This window comes from Pseudopipra pipra, chromosome 6 (genome assembly GCF_036250125.1).
Source record: "Pseudopipra pipra isolate bDixPip1 chromosome 6, bDixPip1.hap1, whole genome shotgun sequence".
In the NCBI taxonomy this organism is placed as follows: domain Eukaryota; kingdom Metazoa; phylum Chordata; class Aves; order Passeriformes; family Pipridae; genus Pseudopipra; species Pseudopipra pipra.
The window spans coordinates 49,182,397-49,209,596 of record NC_087554.1 but is presented as its reverse complement, the minus strand read 5'-3'; the positions used below and the strand labels follow the sequence as shown (position 1 = coordinate 49,209,596).

The following is a 27,200-nucleotide window of genomic DNA, read 5'->3' as shown; positions in this document are numbered from 1 at the left end:
TCCCGCCGTGCTCCCGGGCCCCGCGAGACGAGCTCCCCAGGGACACCCGGGACCACGCGACCCGCCGCGCTGCCGCAGGACTACAACTCCCAACGCGCTTTGCGCTCAGGGCCCGCGGCCCTCTAAGGGCGGGGGCGCGCCGGGCTTGCTGGGGCTCGTAGTGCGGCCCGGCGGGTGCTCGGCCCCGCCTCCGCACTTTCGCGATTGGCCGTGGCCCGGCTCCGCCCCCCGAGGGCCGCGGTGGTCTGGCCCCGCACGGCCGTGCCCGCAATCACAGCGGCCGCGGCGGCGACGACTGCTCGGCACGGCGCGGTGAGGGCACGGCGCGGTGAGGGCACGGCGGGGCCGCGCTGTCCGGGCGCTCCGGCACAGCCGCGCGGGGAGGGGGTGTACGCTTGGGCGAGGGGAGCCCTGAGCGAGGGGCGGCCCGCTCCGTTCCAGGGTGGCAGGGGTAGGGGTAGGGACGAGCGGCTCCAGAGGAGCGGCCGAGGGCGCTGGTTTCCCTCTGCGGCTCCGAGCGCTGCCGACCCCCTCCTGTCCGCCCGGCGCCCCCTCACCTCGGCTGGCGGGGGCTTTTCGGGACCCCACCGTGGGTGGGCGCTGAGGTTGTGACGGGGCGGCGCTCGATGGTTCTGCCGAGCCCCCCGCCCCGCCGCCCTTCGGGCGCTGGCACAGGGTCAGGGTCGGTCCGGCCGCCCCGCCGGTACCTCGTGGGCGCGGCCGCAGCCGCCGGGCGGCTCGTCGGTGCTGCCCGTGGTCAGAGGGGTTTGGACACAGTTGTCCGTCCCTGTCACGGGCCCGCCTGGCCCGGCAGCTGTATATGATCCTGCTGGAAGCGAGAGGAGTCAGAGCGTCTCCTTCCGAGGGTCATTGCCCAGCGCTGGCAGAGGAGGGAGGAGGGAGATCGGGGGGATGCAGTGACAGCAGCTCGGTTTTAGTCCTTGGAAATACATATTTAACAAGGGAAAAGGATAGAGTAACAATTTACGGGGTTGCTGCGAAGGGCTGGTGATGCCTGAGAAGTGCTGCGCTGTCGCCGGTTATTTACAGCTGGTGGACAGCCTTGCCTTGCTCGGAGGTAGTACATCACTAGTTCCAAGTTGTGATGGGAACGGCACCGTGTTGGCTGTCTGAATTTGGGGGTTAAAATAAATATTGTAGCAAAGACCAGAAACGCTAAGATAAACCATAGTAAAAGACGTGCGGAGTGCAGGAATCTCGTGTAATCTCCACCAGGAATTTCTGTGTAATCACTTCTCCAGAATTTCATTCTGTCCACGCTCCAAACATTTCCATGTTTGCTGAGCAGAAATGCTTACCCTTGACTGACTCCATCTCCCAAATCATGGCAGTGTAACGAAGCTATTCATGCAGTGCTTCTGTACCTGTTTTTTCGTACTATCAGAATGTGACGGCAGAGGCTTTGTAAATTTGTAGACAGATATGAAAGTAAATAGCAGAAGCAGTTTTACTGAAGTCTTCAGATCTGCCAGATTAGAATCTGGGGGGTTTGAAGTGCATAGAGAAAAAAATCCCCTAATCCAGGTGTATTAGATTATCACCATTCTATAAATGATTTTGGTTTTTTTTATCCCCAAGTAAATTGTGCTGTCTCTCGGCTGCTGAGAAAGGTAAATCTGCAAACAGTAGAATGAACTTCACTTATAATTATTTTTAAATGCATTTATTTTACATTAAATACCATTCTGAGTTGACATAACTACAAATTCTTGGGTTTTTTACAGTAAAAGTGACTTATACATCTTCAATAACTCTAAAAATTATTTTACTACAAGTTCTGGTCATATTAAGCCTACTCATAAAGTGGTTACTAGTAGACTTTGTAAAGAAATGTTTTGCAACACAGAAACCATGATCTCCATCAAAATGTACCTTGTCAGAATTTACACCAATAAAGGTTTTTTCTTTCTGCCATACAAGTGCAGAAAGAAAATCAGACTAATGTTGCAGAAGCCTAATCATGGGCTTAGGTGCTTCTGTTTATGTAGCAGCCGGCACAGCATGTAAGCAGAACATTGCTGACAGAGCTGTGGACACCAGTTTCCTGTAAGGAGGACTATTGTGAGTCACATATTTTGTGGAAATCAGCATCTAAGTATTACAGTGAGAGGCAATATGCAAGCACTGTGTGGAAAAAGGAATTGTGGCTTGATTCTGGAACCTGGAAGGCTGGTGGTTATAAGAAGTGAGCTGAAAAAGAGAGATTTCCTGGAAAAGCTGGAATGATCAACTGATTAGTTTAAGGCTGTTATTTTTCAGCAAGATTACTGTTAGTTTACTTATTTCACATGAAAGGAAAATAGAGCTATGGTTTCTGTTTATATAGCTCTTGAAGGTAGTGCTTGAGCTATCTAGAGTTTAAGCTACCCAAGTGTCAACATAATTTTAAACACTAGTGGAAAATACTTTTATCAACTCAAACTCAATACCCAGGTGGTATCCTGTTGTTTCTAAGAGTTTTGATCTTAGAGGACTGTTTCCCAAAGGAAGGTTGGGAACTCAGTGAACAGGCAGTTGGCCAGAAGAACTGTTCTAGCAGCAGCCAGCCATTTCCAGATGCTTTTTTTTTTTTTTTTGAACATCCCTCTCTTATCAAGGCAGAGCTGTGTGCCACCTGTCTAGTAGGAAGTGGTCAAAGTACCACTGTCAGGAAAAACGGGTTTTAGGAGTGAATTGTTCTGGCAAGAGCCGCCCAGTTCTGGACATGCTTCTTCCACAGATTGTGCAAACTGCACAGCAGCCTACCTGTGTGCGTATATGCTGTGGTTCTGCATGTTTAGGTCTGATGCTGAACCCACTGCGTCTGAGATGTGCCTTTTTCCTGACATGATCTCAGAGCAAAGTTAATTAACTCTTGCCAGAAAAACTAGGTGGAGCTGATCAAATCTTCTCATATTTTGTGGGTCATCCAAAGCTCTAAGATATCTTTTAGTGAATTTTCAATTTTTCCGCAGTTTCCCTCTGTGCATGCATTTAGGATTGCATGTGACAGATCTGCAGAGAAAGGCTTTTTATGTACCTATGGTAAGCTGGTCAGCTGAGCTGCTTTCTCTTAGTGTGACTTGAAGACAAAGCATGTGATGGGGAACTTTCTCTTCTCAACTGTAGGTCAAGAACACTTCAACATAAACCAGAATACAGTCTTTTAGGTTGCCCACTTGCACTCAGAGGCTTTCTTTAAAATAAGTAAAAATATGGGTGGGTTTGTTTGTTTGTTGTTTGATAGGGTATTTTTGTTTGGGTTGGGTTGTGTTGTGGTTTTTTAAGCAGTAGTTGGAAACAAGCAGTGAACACGTGTTTAATGGTTAAACCTATTTTAAGTGCTGCTTGGAGAACCTCGGGGAACTGAGCATTTATTAATCAAGGTTTATTAGTGCACTGTGGTATGTCAGGTTCCCCCCCACCTTTTTTTCTGGTGTTAATTTGATTTAATTACCATATAGGAAAAGAGAGATGAGTGAGATTGTATGTCATTAATTAGTGCCAAAGAGGAAGTTCTTTTCTATTCTAAATAATCTATGACAAAATATACATGATTTGCTAATATAGTGCAAATGTGTCTGAGTGTTTGGTTTTTATTTTCTCCCTGGGAGTTCTGCATCATTCACAACTTTTGTCTCAGCAGAGGTAAGAAACGTGAGGGTCTACATCCACATACCACATGGGAGACTGTTGAATCGTGGAGGGACTGCCTAATGGGCTTCATAGTTTAAGCCTGTTTCTGATCTGGCCCTGGGGTTTTCTGTTGTGGGCCCATTTGCAGGCAGAATATGGGGCTGGTATGTGGTGCTCCTGTGCCTGCACAGCACGGGCCCATGCAGAGGTACTGGCTGGGGTCCTGAGACCTATAGGCCCCTGTTAGTGTAGTCAGGAGTGTGAACTCATCAGGAAATACAGTCCCATCAAACTGTCTACAGTTCAGGAGCTGGCATTCTGTGGTGTGTTTTTTTTTGAAGCCACTCCAGTCTCTATTGTGGGGTGTATCAGTAACTGGCAGTGCAGTGACTGTTTCCATGTGACAGATGCTGCTGGGACCTGCCTTGAAATCAGCCACCATGTTATATGGCCCAGTGAATAGCTGGCAGCAGCACACCTTCTGTTGATATGTCCTGGATTCCAGTGAATAATACCTCAAAGAGCTAAGCATCATGTGGAAGGATCTCCAGCAATCATTTGAACTATTTATTTTCTCTCTCTCTCTTTTTTTTTTTTTTTTGTTCCATGTAAATATAATTAATGTTATGATTGGAGAAAGGAAAAGTTTAATAAACACGGAAAAAGTTTCCTCTTATGAGACAGATACTGAGCTCTGAGGGATCTGGTTGCATGAAATTCAGCTCTATATTCTACTAAGTCAAACTCAGTTAAGATTCCTAAGCAGATTGTCTAAAAAATACTGATTTTCTTTTCTTGCCTAATGAAATTGAGCATTGGAAATTATTGGGCTCATTGGCCCATGATGTGTTGTGGCATTTACAAAAGTTTTATATGACTTGGTCAGACTTTTAGCTGGGCTGTAGGCAACAGAATAGGCATGTTTCACAGATAAGTTTAGTTCTGTTTTTTCTGTTCTGGAGTTTTTCTGTGTGGTAACAGCCCTTCCTGAAGGAGCTGATTTGCTAACATGATTCCCTTACTTTGTTCCAGCTCCATTACAAAAGAATTAAAAAAACCCCCTCAACTTCCAAATATATAAAATATTTTTCATACAAGCCTGCAAGACTGAATCTTAGTGACCAGTGGATCCAGTCTTGGAAAAAGACCCATGCTACATGTTAGGTTAGCAGTCTTCACTGTACATGGCTGCTTTGGAGGTGAGGTGGCTGCTTCTCTCTTTCAGCCTCATTTGACTGGCTGCAGACAGATGGTTTTGACTGGGGCTGACTTAGGTACTGTTTAGTTGCTTTAGTGGTAGTTTTGACATTTTGCCTTGTGACCATATTGTATGGCTTGGGGGTTTCCAACTTTTATTCCAGAGAAAACATTGCTAAAGTAGGCTACTCTACCTCTTATTACAGCACCTATTCGATAAAGAGCAGCCATGATTAATTTACAGGATCTCTTTTTTGTAAGTAGGCCAGTGTAAAATCCCAGGTGTCAGTGCATGAGGAAATATGTAATCTTTTTGCATGTGCCAAGAGCATGCAGTTCTTCAGGGCAGTTTGGTTTATGAGTTACCCATTGAATGCAGCAGACCTGATACTGTGATATATAAACTGCCAGTCTTCTCCTACCTCCCCCAACCCAAAGAGTAAACCTTTAAATGTGTGATTAGATATAGTCAGATTGTTTGCTTTTAGTGCAAATGCTTTTTCAGACAATCAAGGTGCTTGGAAAGTCGCTAGTGAGGACCCTACTTCTAGTCCTCTCAAGAAAGTAGAAAGAGCTATTTCTGCAAGGGCTCAAACCTCCCCTCTGGCTCTGCTTTTCTGAGTTTGTCATTCACAGGCTCATACCCAATTCTCTCGCCTTGTGCAAACACTTAACCATTGTGCAAAAGAGGCGAAAATGCTACTCTTTCATGTGGTACTGGTTCACATTTCTCTCCACTAGCATTACAGGTTGCACAAATAGCATGAGGCTCTCACAGCCTGCACTTCCCCCCAGCCCTAGCACTTAGGGCTGTATCTTGTGCAGAACAGTGGCATGGCCCTTTCCACCCTCTCTGGCTTTGTGGGCACAGAGAGCTTTTGTGACACTGGCCTTCCAACTCCCCAGCAGTTCTCCATGTCTGTACATCCTTGTGCCTACATCACCCGGAATTTGACTCAGTAATAGTGGGCTAATTGCCAATGAGTGGAAACCAGGGAACAACATAAGCAGAGACCAAGAGAATAGTGTTAATCTGAAGAAGATTTATCTGTGAAATACTTGATAGTGAGGCTTGCTCTGTATTTGGGCCTTATTCATTACCAGCTATTATAGAACAAAACAACCAGAGGGAGCTGAACGACTTGGTTGTCCTGGTCAGAATTGCTTTCAGTCAGATTTGAAAGCTGACAGAAAACTATTGTAACTAGTAGCATCTTGGGGCTAAAGGAAGATTTGACCAGAAATTGTGCTGTGGGTTAAATGGTCTGTAAAACAAACAAACAAAACCCCACAAGCAAGAAAACCTCCTAGTCATCATACCACTGATACTTACTTTGCATTTGCTTATTGACTGATGTCCTCTCATCTACTTCTCTTCAAATTCTTCATTAGGAACCTAACTTTTCTCCCATTTGTGGAATAAATAAAGAAGAGAGATGATACTGAAAGCAGTTATGCTGCTGGGGTGTGCTCTGAGTATCAGCACATTCCCTATGGAAGAACCTGAAGATGGAGGGAAGCACTGGGTGGTGATTGTTGCCGGTTCGAATGGCTGGTACAACTATCGGCACCAGGTAAGCACTGCTGGTTCCCATGCTCATGCTGTCTGTGCTCCAGAAAATGCCTGTTCCTGGAGTCGCAGGAAGATGATAGCTGCCTATCATGTAGACTAGTTCAGACCTTCTGTCATTAGGGCAAGTGCCTCTACTTCTAGACTCCCAGGTATGTGTGAAGTTTTCAAAACAAACAGCCGCAAGATTTGCTCAGAGCCTGCTCTTAGTTTGTTGTTAGCACCCCGAGAATTTCCTTCCACTGCTGCTTTTACAAGGTGAATTTTTTCTTTTTGCTTACAACTTTGTCCGGTCTTTTATCTCCTGGGAAAGCTGTCATTAGCAGGAGGAGCACACTTCTGCATCCTGGGAAACCTGCGTCTTTTAGGATAAATATTCCATTGGTAGGCTAGAGGATTTAACCCCAACTTGCAGGTATACAAATGATGTCTAGAGTTAAACCTCATTTTGAGACACATGCTTTTTTTTTCCTTTTTTTTCTTTGAATTTGTTTTCCTCTTTTTGTTATATTACGAAGAGCTGTCTTTTTTCTCTCCAGTTAAAAAATCTCTGAAGGCTGCAAATGCACAGGATGTTTTGAGAGGTGGAGGATGTGTAGAAGAAGGTTCTTTTTAACCTAAATCAGTTTGCTGACTGTTCAACATCATTGCCTCAGAGCTGTGTTGTCACAACAAGGATATGGTGCTCCAGGGTGCAGGGATCAAAGTGAGTGGCAGAAAGAGGAGAAAAAAGGGAAAAGAACTCCTGAGTTTGGCACATCTGTGAAAGCCATTGTGGTCTGAGTGGAGGTGTCAGTATGGACAGGATTAAATCCAAGTGACTTAACTCTGATTAAGTTCAAGACTCATCAGCAGTCGGGAGACTTGGGTAGCATTTTCTCCTTGGAGAATTCTTGGACAATCCCTTAAACAGATTAACCTATGCTTAAATGCAGTCTTTGCTTGAAACTTAAAACTACCTCTTACTTGCCTGGAGAGCAGGGTCAATTTAATTCTGATTTATATATATTTTTATATTTGTAAATGTTAGAAAAATAGTTTGCTAGACTGTTGTTGGTTAAGGTGAACTCAAATGGAGATGTTAACACTAGTGTAGAAAACCAGCATTTTAAAAACTGAACTGTATTAAATGTACTGACTATATCTGATTTGCTGAACACAGAAACTTTTCAAGTATTTATTAAATTCAGTGTAACTGCCTGTAAAATCTGAAGAGGCTTCTTTCTTTCTATTTGTGTTGATTGAGGAGGAAATGAACCTTCTATGTGTTGGGCACCCTGGGTTTTGTATGTTTCTTCTCCCCCTCAGCTCATAATCAGTTTGTAACTTTCAGTGTAGTGATGAGCTTAAAAGTGAATGAACCAGGCTGACAGTCTTGCTGAATCTGAAGAACTTGTTACTGGCAAGTGCTCGCTCAACACTTTGACAAGTAGGTTTTAGGGATTTTTCCAGCTCCTTACACTGTAGCTATCACCTGGTAATCATAGTTGGAATATTACAGCCTTAATATAAATGATTCATAATTCAAATTAAATCTTAAAGAAGAGAGTTTTAAAATTGAAACTGGAAAACAATTATGAAAATACTAGTGCTGTACTTGACCCCTGCTTGTCTTGGGGTGTCTAAATTTAATTACTGAGTTGTGCTCTGGTTGTTGCTTTTGTTGTATAACCAGTCTAGCTGGCTCCATTCCACTCCAGGAGGAGTTAATACCACAACATTAATTCTTTACACAAAACTACATTTTTGAAGTTGTAGCTCATGAGAATTCCTTTTCTCAGTTGCCCAGGCACAGAGTTTTTAATCTCTCTGTCAGTGAGCCTTCAATGGTGTGTGTATCTGCCAGTTATGAAGAACACAAGATCCATGCTTACGTATTTCCATCCAACAGTAAGTCTTTTGAACATGCCAGTTTCGCAGAAGCATGTTAACTTTTGAGTGTGGTCATGTTTTGCACACAGTTACTAAGTAATTCCTTTTCAAGGCTAGAAAAATGAGAGGAGGATTTCTTTAAATACCTTAGTTTTGAAGATAATGTCGACTAACAATGCAAAATATCTGCCATATCAGATTGTTCTGAATTTAAATACTAGAAATCTCTTTATTTTAAACTACCACTTGCTTTGGGTACAGTATTAACATTTGGAAAAACGAAAATTGGAACACATTCAATAATCCTATCAAAGTTATGCAATCAGCATCATAAAAGAAGAATCTGTGTGAAGGATCCTTCAGAATATGGCTGAGCTCCTACTTGCTTGTCCTGGGCAAGATACTGTGCCTCTAACTTGTCATGAAAAGAATCAGTTCCCACAAGATGCAGCACGTTAGCAATCTGTGCTGTTCTGCCTAGGGACATTGAGTGGCCAATCTTGAGGGCCTGATGGGAGTGAGCACCCATAGTGGGAGAGTGACATATGGTGAGACAAAGGCAGCAGTTAATCCTGGGAAATCCACTTGTGTGTGCCATGAAGTGTCATCCAGATAAGGGTGCCTTGGGTATCAAAAAATTGGAGAAATTTGTTCCCAGCAAAACAAGCAGAGCAATAGACTTTTAGCAGAGTTATACATTGGAGGAGAGATACCACAGAAAGGAGAAGTTATAACAGATTTTTGGAAACGTGCAGAATGATCACTATGTCTTTGCGTGTTAATGTTCTTTACCTTCCAGTGGTGGGCAAAAGCACCGTAAGTAATTAAATTATTTGCTCAAGTCACTTGCAGTGGAACCAGGAATAGGACTTGGTCTTTCACTTCTATACTTCATCCATCATGAAAGTAATTCCACACACAGAGATACATGTTATTGTTCGGTATAATAATACCTGTACTGTCAGGTACAGCAAAGCAGTGCTTCAGGATTGCAGGTTTGAGTAATTCTTTGCTTTCCAAGGGAGAAACTGTTGAAGAAAATATGTTGTAGTCTATTTGCTTTCCTCCTACCATCACCTTTCTTCCTTAGAACTTGACCTAGCCTGTGTACAAGTGGATTTATAGATGCGAATGTTCCTGTAAGTAGTTACTCAATCTGGCTTCTTTTATTTACCAGACTTGTTGCTATTCCAAACATTCAGCTAAGCACTCATAATGTCCTTTTGTAATATGAGACCTCAGCAGACACATCTCTGGGTTTCAGTTGCTTCATTCAGCTGTTCAGGGTACAGTTAGTACATGATGTTGCATGTTTGTATTACATTTATATTTTTGCATGCTGCCTGCACACAACACGGTCAAAACATACTCTGTTGCCTGCTGCAGTAGTTACGTGGTGGTAGTATATGTTCGTCTGACTAAACAACCAGAAAAGCAGAAGAAATACATGAAACCTTCAAAAATGTGTCTCATTTCGTACATGAAAAATTTTGGGGAAAACAGTCGATCATTGTATGCTGTACAGACCACAGGAACAGTAAGTTTGTAAAGGCTTTGCAGACCCTGGAAACACTGAGTTTGCAGCTGTAACCTCAAGGAATCTAAAACTCCATCTAAGACTAGTTATTTAGCTGTCAGCGGTCAGGATCCATTATCAGTGGTGCAAACCAAGTATAGACAAGATAAGGATAAAACCACTGTTTGCACTTAAACATCAGTGAGATTCACACCTTGCAGACAGTTGTTTCGGGGACTGTTTCCTAGTCAGGATGATCTAAACTTGTCTTATGCTTTTACCTCATCTAGTTCCTAAAATAAATTTGAAGTGGTTTGAATAGTATAGAGCCCAATGTGATAGGCTTACTGTCATTGCGAAGCTAGCATATGTATTGTTTTATGCTTGTGGCTTCTCAGTTCTTTTGGTGTTTTTATCCTTGTCTTGGTGGTTTTGATTAGAGTTGCTTGGGCTGTGGAAGGAGTATCGATGTGCTCCTCTCTGCTCCTCAGCAGTTACTCTGACTTCTCTGTAGCAGCTTTTTGATTACCAGACTTCTGTTACCAGGCTGCTATTTAAGAGTACTCCCCTCCCATTCCTTGGGGAAGTGTCTGAGCTCTCTACTGCACAAAGAGCTGGATAAAATACCTCTGGAAAGCTTAGTGGCGTACATGAACAAATACAGCACTAAATGCTTATGATAGATTTAGAGAATGAGCCAACAAAGTAGTTTACATTAAGAGAAACAGTCTGCCTGTCCTGAGAGATGATCATACCAGCGAACTGAAATCTAAAGCTAGCTTCACATCAGAAAGAGACAGACCAGTACTTTCTGGCTACTCCAAAACACATAGTCCATGGAAAAGCCTTATGTGAAACAGAGTCTTATGAAAGATGAGGACATATTCAAGGAGAAAAATGCCAAGTGGAAAAAGTCTGGCAAAATTTAAAATAAAAGAAAAATTCGAATTTGCATACGTGGGTTTGTTTTCAGTTCTTGTTTTTGGTTTTATATTTACTGAGCTTTGTGAGTCAAGGACTTTATTTATTCAGGGTTCTAGTCACTACCAGCCAGAGCAGTATGTTATTCCGGGACTTAAATTCTCCAGTCCTGCAAGTAACAGACACTAAGGATGTCTTGGCTGTTTGGCTTCAATTAACATTTCCTCACTATGCTTAGAAAATTGAAACTGAACTTATAGGAAACCTTTCCTAAGTTCTTGATAGCGCTATAGCTTCTGGCAGATTCACTGATGTATGTTTAAGCAAAGGAATGAGACATGGCTGGCATCTCAGACATATTCTTCTACCATGCTTATATATTAGAGTTAATTCTTTTTTAGGCTGTGACGGTTTTCAGTGTACCTGTAGTGGGAATAGTGCCACTTTGCAGTGAAGCTTACAGTTCATTACATGTGCTTTTCAGCCATGAAACTTGCAGTCATAAAACAAGAAGTAACCAATTTCACAGAAGTCCAAGCTTTTCCCTTTAGGAACTATTTATGCATGCTTGTGTCATAAACAACTTGATTTTTCCAAAAAACCCACCCAAGCAGTCTACTTAAAAGCTGCATCATTCAAATGTGTAAATGGCACAATTTAAATGTGTATGGCAGAGGAAAACAGGGGTGGGTGTGGGTTTGGTTTTGGTTTTGTTTTTTTGGTGTGGTTTTGTTTGTTTGTTTTCTTTTAGAATTCCCCTAAATGTACTTTTTGGGAAACAAAATGCCCATCCCAGGAAGACAGAGTAATTCACCCTCTGATCTCTGCTTTCAAAGTCTAGGAGTTAATTATTTAAGCAGATCTTCCATAGAAATTGGTGATGTAGCAACAGATTTAGGCTAACCAGGGGATGAAAGGTCTGAACCATACTGTTAACAGTGTCAATTTTGGAGCTTGCCTAAGGTCAGTTGTGCAGTAGGAGCTGTACAGCTACGCCTTCCCCTACTCTGTGCAGGGCAAATCAAATCATGGTCACAAAAGCATGATTTGCATTTAGTGACAATTAATTCAGTAAATATGTATGGCATTCATTTCACCTACTGAACCAACAAGAATACTACCAGCAAGAGATCTGGAACAACTGAACAGCTGTCTCTTTTAGAGTGGTTTGCAGGGAGATACTGTAGAAATATCTCTGAGAGAAACGGGCTCAAATTGAGAGGCAGTTATACATCAACAGGAAATACTCTAGATTCACATACGCCTCCCTACTCTGGCAGCAGACTTTTGTATTCTGGTTTTATAGACATTTATGGGTTTACAAAGGGAACGAGGAGGAGCATGTGACCAATATCAAAGATGACAAATCAGGTCAGCTAATTCTGTGCAATAAACTCTAAATGTTTACTCAGAACTGTCCTACTTTAGCCAATGGAGTTTTAGCAGCAAAACATGTTTTTGCTGCTCTAGCCTTTTTTAGTGATATCTTTATGCTACTAGCAGGTACAGTTCCCTTAGCAAAAGCCTTAAAAGGCTGGGACAACCCCCAAACAAGCATAAATTAAGGTTGAGGGGAACTGATTACATTGATTTATCTCCCTTCACAGTAGGGAATTCAACCCATTTATTTTTACCTCTAACATCTGCTTTACTGTTTACTAAGACAGGACATACTGAGCAAACAGTCAGTGAACCAGAAGGAAAGGGAGAAGAGACAAAAACCCCCTGACAATATGCATTTACAAAGCTTAACTAATTTTATGTACTCGGTATTAATTAAAAACACCTCTGATGTCCTTACTGTCCAGCCACTGTCTGTGGGAGCACAGACACTTGCTGGTTGAATATGGTGATACCATATCACCATGGCATGCCCTTGAGCATTTCTGTGTGTTGCCAGCCTATAACTGTTTCTGTCAGCATATAGAGATGTATTATATCTTGACAGTAAGAGGGGATCTGTGATCTACTCATCAGTCAGGGTAGAGAAGCCCTGATTAGTGTTTTCTTCTGCTTGGTTTGCTTCTGAAAATCAGATGCATGCTTAGTCAAACCTTCACTCTTCTGTTTCTTATTATATGCGATACCTTTATAACTCTGGTTAACCTCTACCTTTTGACTTGTTGAGGCAGCATCTGGTATAATAACATACAGGGAAGTGGAAAACTAAACAATGGCGATTGACTGGGATAGGTAGAAGAGTAGGTAGGCTGACTGTGTAGTAGGAAGTGGAACTGCCCTAGTAAGAACAGTTTAACATTCAGCGTTAGTCACCTGAGGGATTTTCCCGTGGGAGTCTTCATTAGCATTGAATGTGCCTCACCCTTCCCAGAATCTTGTACAACTATCTTCTCTTTTCAGCTTCAGCTTCAACTGCACTTAGAAGACCAAGGATTATAAATTTATAGGATTTTATAGTGTCCTTTTGGCTAAACTAGTACTCCTAAGTCATGTGAACACACGTTAGTCCACTTAAACCACTTCAGTTTGGTTTCCACTCTAGCAAATTAGATTAGTTCAACAGAAGTAAGCTTTAAAGCTTGCTTCTTGCCTGCATTTGTAATGTGCGTTTGTTAGATGAGATCTCTTCCATTAAACCTGCCCAGCTTTTTCTAGCATGTGGTGAGCTGTAGTTCTCATGTTTAGGAATGATTTTTAGTGTCCCATTAGGTTATTCACAGACTGCAAGGTTAAAAGAAGAGAATCAATTGAGCTGGGGTTACTAAGAATTTAGCATTCTGATAGAGGTTTGTATTTACTGTAGTATCACTTTAATGCATATTGTTATTTCTGCATCACGGGAAGATGGTTCTGTAAATAAAATCTGCTTATTCATATCCTGTACAAATCAGGAAAAGAGCCTGAATAGAAATTCTGCAATTCTGTTTTCCACTGAAATCTGTTTTCTTGCCCTGGAGTTGTTACTCTGTAGAGTAAGCAATACATAATTAAAAAGAAAATTTTCTGTAACCAAAATTCTCACCTAGTAAATTAAAATTAAATAAATTCTTGGCAATGATGACATTGGTGAACCGTACTTGCTTAAGCCAACGACAGTCTTCAGTGCCTAGTCATGCAGGCTTGGCGCAGAACTAATTGAAATTGGTGGAAATCCAGCTCCTTTCTTCTGCTTGGCACATTTTAAATTTATCTGTCAGTGCACAAGGTTTTCATTTAGATTTTCTCACAGAAAGCGGAACATGGCTGAGAACCTTTTGTTAAATTTTGTTATCTGTACCAAGTCTGAAGTAACTTCTGATTTCTGTTTAAGTAAGAAATCAAAATAGGTAATGAGATAGAGACTTTACTCATAGTCTCTATTATTAATGCAACTGTTCCTAATTAGAGAAAGATGTTGAGTTTTGGTTTAACCTCTAGCAACCCTCAGTCTCTTATATTGTAATGTAGTTTCTTTTGGACAAAAGCCTGCTCTTAAGTCTGCAAAGCTGTTTTTTTTCTGGTCTCAAAGGTGTCCTGGTTTCAGCCAAGGTCAGAGTTAATTTCTTGCAGTAGCCATGAGGGGGTGGAGCCTGGAGCTGTGTGGGCATGGCCAAGACCCTAATTGTATTCAAGACCATCTCAGGTCATTGTTGGGGTGGGAAAGGGGCTCTCTTTCACTTCCAAGAGAAGGATATTCTTTTCTGGTCAGAAGAAAGTGTGGTGTGGTGGGGAAGAGAAGGTCAGAGAAGATCGATATTTTTTGTGGCTTTCCCTGTAAATCACTTCTTTGTCTTACACCTTTTCTTATTAATATTGTTGCTGTTACTGTTTTATTTCCTTATCTCATTGCTGTTTCCAGTAAATTGTTCTTATCTCAACCCTTTGAGATAATCTTTACCTTTTTTACTACCAACTGGAGGGGGAGGGAAAGCAAGTGACAGTGTGGCTTTTTTAGTGGGACTATTAAGTTGGAGAACACCATTTCTAAACCACGACAAAGGTAACATTTCTGTTAAAGGTAGTAATGAAAATCTGCTTAATTTCAGGCAGATGTGTGCCATGCATACCAGATTGTACACCGAAATGGAATTCCAGATGAGCAAATCATTGTCATGATGTATGATGACATTGCTGATAATGAGGAGTAAGTGATGAATGCACACGAGTCGCAAACTGTATGGTTACTACAAACATGCTATAGTCACCAGTGTGTTTTGAGTTTGTAGGAGTTTTGTAAGAAAAGCCTTTGAAATGTGCTCATGAACTTCTCAAGTCTTAGTCCACAGCTCAGCATCAGTTGTGGCACTGAGGACTTCAGAGCTTCATTGTTTTGAGAATAAGGGACCTTGACTCCCAGGTGTGACAGTGTTAGCAGATAAATAGCCGAAACCCACTAACATGGGGAAGCTCTGTGTATGACTTGCAGGGCTTTTTTGAAAGGACATTACCAGATAAATTCCCAGCATGTACATTCAAGGCAGAAGGATACAGGTCCCATTCTTGGTGACTGACTAGAGCGTATAATTGCTTTCTGTATGAAACAGTTCAGTTAAACAGCATCTAATTCTGAGACAACTTCTGCCAAAATCAGCAGACATCACATGCACAGCAGCTCTGGGAGGACAGAGTTAAGGGGAATAAAGGCAAGATTGCAAGGAGAGAGATGATAGTATAAGAGACCACCCACCTACATCTTCAGATTAATTGGCATGATCTGTGGTGGGATGCTTGAATGTACTCTGAGGGTAAGGACACCTGAGACAAGTATATGTAACTGACTGAAGTGAAAAGGCCTTTATATTCTGAGATCATTTAATGACACATGGTGCAAGTTCTTATACTCTCTCTCAGATGATCTGGCCAGTGAGGATAGTTTAAATGGTTTCTTAGTTGTTCCGTGGTCACTGTGTGGTGTGTGGGTAATTATTCATATTTATGTTCCATTTACCTTTCAGAAATCCAACAAAAGGCATTGTCATCAATAGACCTAATGGCTCAGATGTGTATGCTGGAGTGCCCAAGGACTATACAAAGGAGGTAGGAATGAAACCCCATTTCCCAGGGTAGGTTCAGCACTAGCCTGTGTTCTGTATAAATCCTTTCAGCCTGTATCTTACACTTCAAAATGCACATTGTATAAAGCCTCCAGCTCATTTACCTGCATGAGTTGGCATGATGATGTTCATGAGATGAATATAAGAGCAGATGTTCTGAACTGAAGCAGTGGTCATAAAAGTGAACCTTTACACTGTTTCTGTGCTGACACATGAAATGAAGGAAGAAAGGTCTTCCATTCATAAATGTTGTCTCTCAATCTGAAGAACAGCTGTGTAAGACTAATTGTTTCATTAGAACAGTAATCCGGTCACTCAGTGATTTCATGATTCAGTAGCCAAGTGAGTCATCAGTGGCTAATGCATTAGATAATGATGGATTGAAAAGGATGGCCAGCTAAACTTGCCATCCATGCATGGATCCTGACTTTCAGGAAGCCATCTTTCTAAATGAAGATTTTGTTGTTGTTTTTATGATCAGATTTAACTTTAATCCTCTCAAATCCTTAGGATGTTACTCCAAAGAATTTTCTTGCTGTTCTCAGAGGAGATGCAGAAGCAATGAAGGGGATAGGATCAGGAAAGGTATTGAAAAGGTAAGACAAGTTTAATTCAGAAAATAATCGCGTGTATAGTTGTACATTGACACTGATTTTGAGAAAAGAACAGAGTAAATTAGAGCAGCTTGGGAGTCCAGCAAGATTATTGATGGCAATTCCAGATAATTCATGTTAAAAATACAGCAGTTCTGGTTTCTTAGATTATCCATCACAAAGAAGCAATTGGTGATTATCTGACTGGTATGGAATCCAGTACAGGTTAAGGTATAACAACTCTAGAGGATAGTGTCAGTTGTACTAAGGTATTCATTATTAGACCATTGGCTTTCGTAAGAGTGGCTATTCAAAGAGAGTTTTATTAAGGTTTAGAGACCTCTAGAAAGGGTTTTCTGAGGCTTGGCTGAGTGTACATGAACAGCTGTATTAATCACCTGAAGTGGTGAGACTTAACAGTCAGTGGCAGAGGGACAGAGAGAGTTTAAACAGCTCATCAGCTGAAAAAATTGTATGTGTAATCCCAGCCTTGGTCTTTGTGGCACAGGTACACACTGAGACTGAATATAGACCATAGTTCCATTCCTAATGAAATGGAATTATGGTTTATATTTGATACAAAAAAAAAAAAGAATCTACATGATTGAAAAAGTAATGTTGTAAGTGATGTATTAAGCTTGTTATTTGTAAACCAAGTTACACAAATGATTGTGAGTTTGGCAATAATCTAATATACAAACAATGATTCAAGAATAAGAGCAATATATTTGAGAGCCTAATTAGAAGTCCTCTTAGAAGGATACCTGGTGTCAGTTATTCATCTTGCTTCTGCAGAGTTTGAGATGTGAAAGTATGATGCCTACCTATAAAGTGTGTTATATTTCTTATGGCTGGTAAAGAGTTATATTTTTCTATGTACAGTAATTGCTGTAAAACCTTTAAGATTTTGAATTCGACCATTTGGAAGGACTAATAGAGTTAAAGAAAAATTCTGAAGTGTGTGTCTTCAATTGACAGTTTAATTTTAGAGGCAAAGCAATGAAACAGAACAGAATAATCCCACCCTAACATTGAGGAGAATAATAAAAAAGGAGAAGGACAATAGTCAAATAAGTGATATAAACTTCATACTAAAAAGCTGAGGTAGAAAATCATACATGCAATACACAGAGGCAAAAAGTAAATAAATTGCTGCACATTACTAGATTGTGCTCTTATAGTATCTGGAATGAGTCAAGAGGTGACTATAAAGCATTTTTTGTTTAGAAAAAACTACTGCAGAACACACCTCACCTGTGAAAGTTTGATGTTCCAATTCAAGTAAGGGAGTAGCTATGCAGAGGGCCAAAGACTCTTATGTACTCAGGAAGACAACTTGAACCGACATATAAAAGTTCTAGTTATTTACATTTCACTTTGGTCGAATTTTTTGCACTTAGGGAGCTGGAGCCAGAAAAGTAACACCCAGCCCTTCTTTATTAGGCTCTGTTGTGTGAATTTTCAAGTGGCCTGACTTTTGCTATTGGGTGGGTCAAGAATTCAATTATCCTCTGCGCAGAAGGTTTCCAGATGGACTTCCAGGTTGTCCCCATAACCAGCAGGTTATTGGCCAGGCAGAAGGCTGGACACTGTCCCCTTGAGCTGCTGCAGTTGTACCCCTTTGCTGGACCCTGGTACAGAGGAGCAGAGGATGGTCTGGGGCCTCCTCCCAGTCTGTTCACACGTTTTATATTTAATTGTCCCTGAATACAGTTTAAAAGCAAAATCCCTTTGCAAATCTGGCTGTTAGGGGAAGACCTTGCTATCACCCAAACATGATCCATTTGATTTAGAGTGCAGTAAGACTGTACAACAAACAGTACTACACAGACGTGAGGGAACCAAAGCCTGTGAGCATTCAGTGCTTGACCGACTGCAGGGCCACTTGGTGCACATGCCAGTCTGGCCTTAGGGGTGAGTGTGTACACACATCAGTTCTCCATGGAGTTGTAGGCTGACACTGATTTGGGTAACTGTGACCATACAGACCTCAAGAAGATAGTACATGGACATACTTAAGGATCTTAGCAAAGAAGTTTTTGATTTATCCCTGTGTTATGGGTGCCTTCGTATAACTTAGTTATAAAAGCATTCATTTTTTACCAGACTGCTACAAATGCCCACAGTATAACAAATTCTTTACGTAGCCATTAAGAAACAATTGTACTTCCACTATACCCTACATACCAACCCCTACCTCACAATTTGGTTTGAAATGTGAAGTGTAATTGCCATATTTCCCATGCTTGAGGGAATAGCCTATATCCCTTTTTTTTTCATTCCTCATCTCCTCTCATAAGCACCCAAAGTAGTGTGCTTGAGAGGAAAAAAATATTACCAAGATGAGGAGGTGCTTTAGCTCTATTATTTTCAGATGTTGACATGTCTTGGTGCTGAGAAGCATATGATGATTGTTGTAATGAAGATTAGGTTGGTGTAATTAAAAATAATTTGTTTGCTCTTTTTTTGTAACAGTGGTCCCAGGGATAATGTGTTTGTTTACTTCACTGACCATGGAGCTCCAGGACTTCTGGCTTTTCCTGATGACGATGTAAGCATTTTGGGGATAACATAAAGTCCATCCTTTTAGTGACATACTAAAATAATAATTAATTTAAAACATGAAAATATTTAACGCACTGCTATATTGAGGGGAGAGGCATAAAAAGAGCAATATTCTTCTCATCACTGCATTTTGGATTTTTTCCAGTTAGAATCTGAAGCATTCAGTTGAAACTAAGTTATGTAATTTCATATTTCATTGGACTTTGGTAGTCCAAGCAGACTGTTTGATGCAGGTATGACTTGGCTTTCTGGTGCACTGTACTTACCTTCTGGGACCATTACTTATCTTTTCCAGAGTGGTAAATACTAGAATATTGTATTTCAGAAGGGCAAAGCACTGGATAAATTTGTTGGGAAAACAGAGTACATATTCACAGCAGTTAGTATTTATTCTTATTAAGTGAATTGTGTGTCTGTTGAACGTAAGTGGTTTTAAAACAAGCTTTCTTATTTTACAGCTTCACGTGAAGGACTTGAATAAGACTATTTGGTACATGTATCATCACAAGAAATACCGGAAGGTAAACAAGCATATCAGAAGTTGTGAAATAAAAAGAGCAGCTGGTGTGGAAGATAGAGATAGGTCTTAATTTTGAGAGTAGTTCAAAGCAGGAGGAATCTGGTACATGCGATGAAATTTGCATTAGGATTTTGCACTTAAAAGGATTGATCCGCTCCAGATTTTCTTTCTTTTCTGTAGCTTACTGTGTTTTTGCAGTTGATGCTGAGGTGTAATATACTGCCATTTGCTAATGCTGTATATTCTGAACTAGAAAAACAACATCTGTAACCACTGCACCTCCATAATCTGTACCTGACTCTTCCTGTGCTTTGTTCACTTCAGACTGTGCTGTTACTACAGGAAGTTTGTATATACCTCATGTTTTTCTTACAGTTGCTAATATAGTTTGAGAGTATACCTCTTGTCAGAAAATTCTGTGCATTTATTTCATCACCTGTACTGTTAAGTAGAAAAATTAATATTTAGAACATTTTATTAGTGCTTTTTTTAAAGCAGCTCTTTGTGGTAATCTGTCTGCTATGGCTGGCTGTATTTAGGAACACATAGACGGCCATCAGTTCCAGAAATACTGTATTCAATAACGATACATTTCTGTGTCTAAAGAGCGACTGTATATTTGATCTGTGCTTTGTACATTAGTCTGTGTATCCCTGTGGATTCTATAGGGATTAATATCACCTTTTCATTGTGATTCTTTCCCCTTTCCATGTAGTTCCCAAAAATGAAAAATTGTCTTTTGTACCCTTATGCACAGCATTTGTTTCAGGAATAGCAGTACAGGCCAACTAGCTACAGCTGAAAAACACTGAAGGACTTTGCACCATTTTCTCGTGGAATTTCTTAAGGTCTCTGATTTATTTTTTTGTTTTGTAGATGGTGTTCTACATTGAAGCATGCGAGTCTGGATCTATGATGAATCATTTGGCTGATAATATCAATGGTGAGCAATCAGTTAACTTACTGGACTTAAATGTCACAACTTGTCACAGACCTAAGCAGGTACTGACTGTGTCAAGAATGTGTTCAACGCACTTTTATATAGTTTTAGCAGGGGAGCACAAGAATTTGAGAAAGTAATACTTTCCATTTACAGGAAGTTCTTTCAAAGAATTAACGGAATCTTATAAAAGACTAACAGGGCTTTCAGTTTCTTGCAAATGAGAAGGTGAAAAAGTGGGTTTTTTTCAGGAACCATGTGGTTGCCCTTAACTGGTAACAGTTAAGCTCTAGACATTTCTCAACCTCAGCACTGCTAACAACAAATGTGAAGTTCCTGCTCTCAGTTTCATTGAGTAGCAAAGGCACTTGTGAGACACCATAGCCAGGCAATTTTGCTGCACATTTGCACAATAACCCAGGATGTGGAACTCAGATTTTTCGGAGTTTCTAAGCTCTCTGCTGCAGAGCTGGAAGCTCAGCCTTGATTAGGAAGAGGAATCACAATCTTTTGAAATTCCTAGTCTGTGGCAGGGAGACCAAGTAGTAGTTTTGGAGCTGTGATTCCAGGGAAGATCAACCACGTACCTATCCATGGCATCCTGGGTCCTTGGCCCTGGAATATGCTGCCTCGCACCTACCTAGACTTCTTGCAGCCCTGTCAAAGATTTACAGAAAGTTTCATGTTGATGATTGTTCAAGATAAATGCTCAGTAAATCAGCATTTTTCAAAGTTTGTTGTATCAGAAATTCCCAGTCTGAGGACTCTGGTTTTACAACCAGCTCAGCCATAGACTTACCATGGCAGGAAATGGACAATTTCTGTATTACAGTACCCAGCTGTCCCTGGCAGCTTTCAGTGGGGAGCTGCCAAGTTTAACTTGTTACTTAATAAGCATTTTAAAAGGTGATAAGAGGAGCCTTTTACTATGCAGACAAGGTTTGAGACTTTTTTTTACTTTTGAGCTTTAAGCTGAGGTGGAACAACACTGAAGCTCCATAAAATCATGTGTAGCACTTTTTCATTTTGAAATGTGGACTTCAGTTACTTCCTTCAGAAGTGCATTTTCTTTTTTAAACACTCCCAGACCACACATTTGGCAGCAAGGAAGAAACTGCTATAGCAGCACTGAGTCTGACTGAACAGAATTATTAACAGGCTTCCTTCCTGCTATTTAGAAGTAAATGATTGAAAACCAAAATAGTTAGACAAATATATCACGTGCAGCTAAGTATTAAATCATGTGAGAGGAGAGGGGTTAAAAAAAAAAGGAGGGAGAAAAAAACCCTTTCTATTTATCTTACAGTTTATGCAACAACAGCTGCCAATCCCAAAGAGTCATCTTATGCATGTTACTATGATGATGAAAGGCAGACTTATCTTGGGGACTGGTACAGTGTGAATTGGATGGAAGATTCAGATATGGTAACTTAGATAAGTTTTTTTCATTTTTTAAATATAGCTCTATTACAAGATTTGTGGAAATACTGTGTTTTATGTGAGACTGAAATAAGCAAATTGAGCTGGTAAAAGTATTATCTGCTAATCAGAACCATATATAAACTGTATTTGTTTGGGCCACTTAATTTATTTCTGAAACTAACTTTGCTAAATATTGTCTTCTTCTCTTATTTATAAGATAGAAACTTTCTAGTTCCACATTCTCATGATCTTTATTTGCTAATCTGATACCACATCTCCAAATGTGTTGAACAAATTGGGCAGTTCAGTAAGTTGTATGTCTGCTTCAGGGGTGCTTAAATACTGAATTGTGGCTAACCCATTTTTTAGCATAATGCAGAATAGTATTAATGAAACAAATCTGGGATTTGTATACTGGCCCACTCCCTTCTTGCCCATTTTCTGGGAGATTAGGACATCACTAAAAGCAATATGAGACTATGCTGTCAAATCTTCTTTTCAGTTTTTAGTTTTATGTGTTTCAAAGGTTGTATAGCTCTCGCCTTATACTTCCTTCTGCATACTGGCAGTTAAGACCCTTTTCAGGTTTCCTTGCATTTTTAGAATAGCTGAATTTAAGTATCTATGACTTCATGGAAGTTTCTTCATGCAGGAGGATCTAAGAAGAGAAACACTCCACAAGCAGTTTCAGCTGGTGAAGAAACGCACCAACACCAGCCATGTGATGCAGTATGGAAACAGAGTATGTATTTGAGTGGGCTTCCTGGTCAGATATATCTTAGAGCCTTTCATGCCCTATATTTTTATACCTTAAAAAAACCAAACCCAAACAAAATCAACTGTAAACTGACAGGGTTGATTTAAAAAACGAAGCTATTTATCTTAGGAGACCACTAGCATTTAAGAGATGATGATCCCGATACTAAGGGAAATCAGCCTTGCATGTGATTTAATCCAAGGAGTCAGGATACAAGTTGTCCTCCAAGCTCTGCCAGTGATTTCACTTCAGTCAAGTATAAGAAGGGTATTTACCACTTCAAGACATATTATGAATATTAATGAAATGTTAAAAAGTACAGTGATCCCTCAAAGGGGAAGAGCTAAGAGGCGATAAAAATGTTTCTAGCAGTCCCATTATTCAACAGATTAAATATCTGTTAGAAAAGATGTGAGGTTACTTAACCTGGCAGTCTTTTTCCCCACAGTGAGTTTTGCAAATAAAAATTCCTTGATTTTTGGCAGCCTTGACCTCATTGTATTAAAAAACCCAACGTGTGTACACACGCACTTACAACCCTATGATCTCCTTTATTTTCTCTAATAAAGCAAGTTGAGAGAGTTAGGTTTGCATGGCAAAGCAAAGACAGACTACCTACTGGGGGTGATTGACAGTTTCCATCTGTTCACTTTTTCTCCTTCAGAGTATTTCCTCCATGAAAGTGATGCAGTTTCAGGGCATGGGGAAGAAAGCTGTGCCCATTTCTCTGCCACCTGTAGAACACTATGACCTGACGCCGAGTCCAGATGTGCCCTTTGCAATCATGAAACGGAAGCTGATGGCTACCAATGACATTGTTGAGGCTAGGAAGATTGCTGCAGAGATGAAAGCATATCTGGAGGTAAAATCAAGTAATTCCTGCAGAACAGAAGTCAGTGTTGGTGTTGTTAGTACTTTCTTTATTTTGACAGAACACTAGAAGGACAGTGACTGATTTTAGATTCCAGGAGTCTGACTTTTGGTCTCCCTACTTTTCACTTGTATCTTAAGAGACAGGTCCAAAAGACTGCTAAAAAGAAAAGTCAAAATCAGGTTCCTTAAAAAGCCCAAAAGTTGAGGGGGGTTAAAGAAAGAGAAATTTCATTCAAAGTCTTCAAAGTAGATTTAGAAAAAGCATGTTTTAAGTTCTTGTTGGTTTATGTACAGGTGAAAGAATTTATCCAAGAATCCATGCGAAAGATAATCACCGTAGTAACAGGATCAACAGAAAAGACCAACCAAATTCTGTCAGACAGATTGACCATCAGCAATTATGACTGTTACCAGTCAGCAGTGAACCACTTCAAAGCTCATTGCTTCAATTGGCACCTATCCGTGGTAAGTCAATCATTGGATATAACCTCATAAACATACCAGAAAAACTAGCACAGTAGTCATAGGCACATCTCAAAATCATCTTTTATTAAGAAGCTAGCTTGGGGCAGTCATATAGCCTAGTTTTGGAGAAAGGGTAAGTATTGTTTTTGGAAGCAGGAAAACACTTCACTACACCTGTAGGTAAGCAAAAAGATTACTAAAAACAAACCCAAAAATAATCCCTAATTTTTACTAGTTAGTGCTGTTCCTTCTTCAACTCCCTCTCCAAAAATCCTAATATTAAATAAATGATGTTATAGTTCTGCTCAAAGCATCTCTACTGACAAAACAGAAACACAAGCACCAGCACTGTGAATTAATAATCTTGGTGCATTTAGATTTCTGTATTATGATTTTGTGTTGTGTAGTTCCTTGCAATAGCCTCCCTGCTATTTCCGTGGTCTTGCTGAATTCCTGAGAGCCACCTTTTAGCTAAGGGCTTTGATTACCATTTGCTCTTCCTGGGATCCCTGTTGAGGATCAAATCCTGGTGTTAGACGGGATTGTTAGACTGTTTAGACAAGAATAAGGGAGTCTGGTTGTCAGGCAAGATATCCTCTTTAGTGTTTTGTTTTGTTTTGTGGGATTTCAAGAATATCATGGGTAAGATGGCCTTGCCTAGGAGGCCATGTGCAGCACAGCTGAATTTATCTAATGAAGTTGAAAAAGCAAAGTGCACAGAACAAAAATCTGTCTAGCCCAGTACTAGGTCATCAAGACCATCAGTTGAACACCTTGAATATTAGTAGCATCTCTAAATTACTTCCACGGTTTAGTTTGGATAAACAATATCTGCTCTTCCTCACTGAAATGATTAACAATGTTTGTTTCTTTCAGTATGAGTATGCACTGAGACAGCTGTATGCCTTGGTCAACCTTTGTGAAGGAGGATACCCCATTGACAGGTAATGAGCTTCTCCCAGACACACAGTGTAGTTTTATCTGTGGTTAAAAAAGCAGAAGCTAATAGGCAAATGAAACCTAATCCTACAGCCTTCTCACTTGTTCTGCTCTGTTGACCATTTTGTCGGTAAAGTTCCCACTCTAAAGTTAAAAATGTTTACTTTGGAAAACATATCATTATTAGTCCCCTCCCACTCATAATAATCCATGTCCCATGTAACCCTTTAATTTCCTTGTTGAGCCTCAGGGGAAATTACAGGCAGTCACAGAATCCCACTGTACCGCACAACATGTGATGGCATAACTGCTGCATGATTGTTGCCCTGTAAATCCTATATGATCTTACACTGAAGAAAGCCTGGGAACGCTGTATTTTCTGTGCTGCCCCCTCAGCTGGTGGCTCAGAACACCACAGCACTGCTGGGTTCTGGTGACAAAAGGGAACGTGGTGCTAGGCCCCTCACTGTGAGAATGTGGTAGGAAAGCAGGGAAGTAATGGGCCAGACTGACCCTTGTGGTGGTGTGGTAGGGCCAAGAGGAGCATGGTGTTGAAATTATGTCTTGGGAGTTTGTGGTAGAGAGTGGGATCCTAGCTTGTGAGTCATGCAAGAGGAAGAAAAGGGAGAGAGGAAGGCATAAGGGTGAGGAATGTAAGAGTGTCCTGGTGGTTCAGACAGCATGCACATGCAACCCATAAGATGAAGTTGTGCTGCCCCCACTCCTGGTGGCAGCCTGCTGCAGTCAGTTTGGGAAATACTTGGAGAGCAGAGCACCTGAAAAATTACTCATCATTATTGTTCTCTGTTGCAGAATATGCCTGGCCATGAATCAAGTGTGCCTTGGGTATTGATGGAAACAACAGTCTCTAATACAACCCTTACTACAAGTGATAACCTTTCATAACTGTAATAATCCAGACTTTACATGCATGCAACCTGAAGAGGGTCAACCAATGTACTGGAACTGCTGGGAGCTGAGGCACCTGACCACGAGCAGTGCAGCACTTGCCATGCTCTGCTCTGCATCCCCACATGCTGACAGCCTGCTGCTTTGAGAGGGGCATTTTGGCAGACCTCCTGGAGCTTTCAAGATGGAGAATTTGTTTCAAAGCACAGTGTTCTTAAGAATCTCTTAATGAACATTACAAGCCACCTATGTGATTGCTAAATCCATGCTAAATTTAAACATTGAGTCATTAATTCTGGAATTCTGTTTATACTATTGCTAACTATTAGCTTTTTAAACAAAGTTAATGAATTCCATTACAGTGACTAATTTGCAGATTGGTTAAAGAGTGAAGAAACCAAAGCTTGTTCTTTAAGCTTTAACTCCTTAACAGTTTAAAGAAATTAGTTGCATTAGAGAAGTATTTGTGAACAGCACAGTTAAACTGTGAACAATAAAAATCTTTCTGGGTAGAAAGCACTGTTTCCCAAAGAAAAAAAATATCTAATGCTGTAAAGTTAGCACCAGTATTCTGTAATTAATTGTATATTCACACAAACCTGTGGGAAGTCATAGAGTACAGGAATTGCCTGTGAATAAAAATAAAGTTGACAGATTCATCCACCTACAGGGCAATATAGTGTTAGACATCTTGTGTCTTGAAAATGAATTAATCATTAATTCTATGATATCGCATTAAAAGGTTAATCTGTCCCTGAAAGACTTTTATGAGACAGGTCATCTAAAAAGAAAATCCACAACTGAACCAACAAAGGCCAAAACAAACCCCAAAACTACAACGTAAAAGCAACAACAACAAAAAATATCAAAAGTCCCAGATCACACAGATCACACTTGAAGGCACCACTTTTTAGAGATGACAAGCAGGGGGAAAATTAGAACACAAGTTTCAGGTTGTCCATACCTTTTTACACATGGAGACCAGAAACAGAAATAATTTATAGAGTTCTTTCCAAAAAGTGTGTTAAAATACGCAAAATTACCTCATCTCCATGGGAAAAGAATGCAGAGAAAAACTAAACCAACATCTCCGGGATGGAGAGAGTTCTGGGTAGCTCCAAACAGAGTAGAGGGGTTGTAGGGGGCGTAACTGAAACTATGTTTAGATAAAGCAGAGCCAGATAAAGCCAGGAACGTGAACACTTTCAGATGAGTGTGAGACAGAGGCTTTACTGAATTAATAAATGAAAGTTTAAACATTAGATGTTGTTGAAAGTTCGGATATGTGCTGCTTTTGAGTTGCTTCTTGTTTCTTTTCAGCTGTAAAGCTGTCTGGTTTTAGCAGAAATCAAAAAATAAGAGTATGAAATTTGTGACTGCCTGAAAGTGTTGCAGGTGTTTCCCTGATGGCAGGAGGAAGGGCTGGCCACACAGGACAGCTTTTAGTCAGTCTAGCTGCTATCAAGAAAAGATAGCCAGGAGCCCCCAAACACTTTGAAAGAACAGAAATT

General features: G+C 40.6%; 2 protein-coding genes across 4 annotated transcripts in view; both read left to right on the top strand.

Annotated features, from left to right (window-relative positions):
• Positions 1 to 11,532, top strand: part of ITPK1 (inositol-tetrakisphosphate 1-kinase) — a 236,554-nt gene extending 225,022 nt beyond the window's left edge. The window contains exon 12 of the transcript XR_010431473.1: positions 11,519 to 11,532. The gene's annotated coding sequence lies outside the window, so the exon portion shown is untranslated. The remainder of the gene's footprint in view (positions 1 to 11,518) is intronic.
• LGMN (legumain) lies at positions 216 to 26,364 on the top strand. Of its 3 annotated transcripts, none has more exons than XM_064659018.1 (15): positions 216 to 314; positions 1,601 to 1,631; positions 6,226 to 6,407; positions 14,699 to 14,796; positions 15,608 to 15,689; positions 16,217 to 16,302; positions 18,775 to 18,850; positions 19,323 to 19,385; positions 20,261 to 20,327; positions 21,631 to 21,749; positions 22,399 to 22,488; positions 23,168 to 23,365; positions 23,671 to 23,841; positions 24,718 to 24,785; positions 25,594 to 26,364. In XM_064659018.1, exons 3-15 carry the CDS (start codon positions 6,270 to 6,272, stop codon positions 25,631 to 25,633), a joined length of 1,296 nt encoding a protein of 431 aa, XP_064515088.1. In that variant the 5' UTR covers positions 216 to 314; positions 1,601 to 1,631; positions 6,226 to 6,269; the 3' UTR covers positions 25,634 to 26,364. The 3 variants fall into 3 exon arrangements, with proteins under 3 accessions (XP_064515088.1, XP_064515090.1, XP_064515089.1); XM_064659019.1 differs by having other exon boundaries at positions 307 to 328; positions 1,600 to 1,631; XM_064659020.1 differs by lacking the exon at positions 1,601 to 1,631 and having other exon boundaries at positions 230 to 312.
• The last annotated feature ends 836 nt before the right edge of the window (positions 26,365 to 27,200 follow it).

Bases quoted from the DNA above. Each gene is read 5' to 3' on its own strand.
- LGMN (XM_064659018.1), top strand. From the start codon at position 6,270: ATGATACTGAAAGCAGTTATGCTGCTGGGGTGTGCTCTGAGTATCAGC. The intron at 19,386-20,260 runs GTAAACAAGCAT...TTTGTTTTGTAG, and splicing joins ATCACAAGAAATACCGGAAG to ATGGTGTTCTACATTGAAGC. The intron at 22,489-23,167 runs GTATGTATTTGA...TTTCTCCTTCAG, and splicing joins TGATGCAGTATGGAAACAGA to AGTATTTCCTCCATGAAAGT.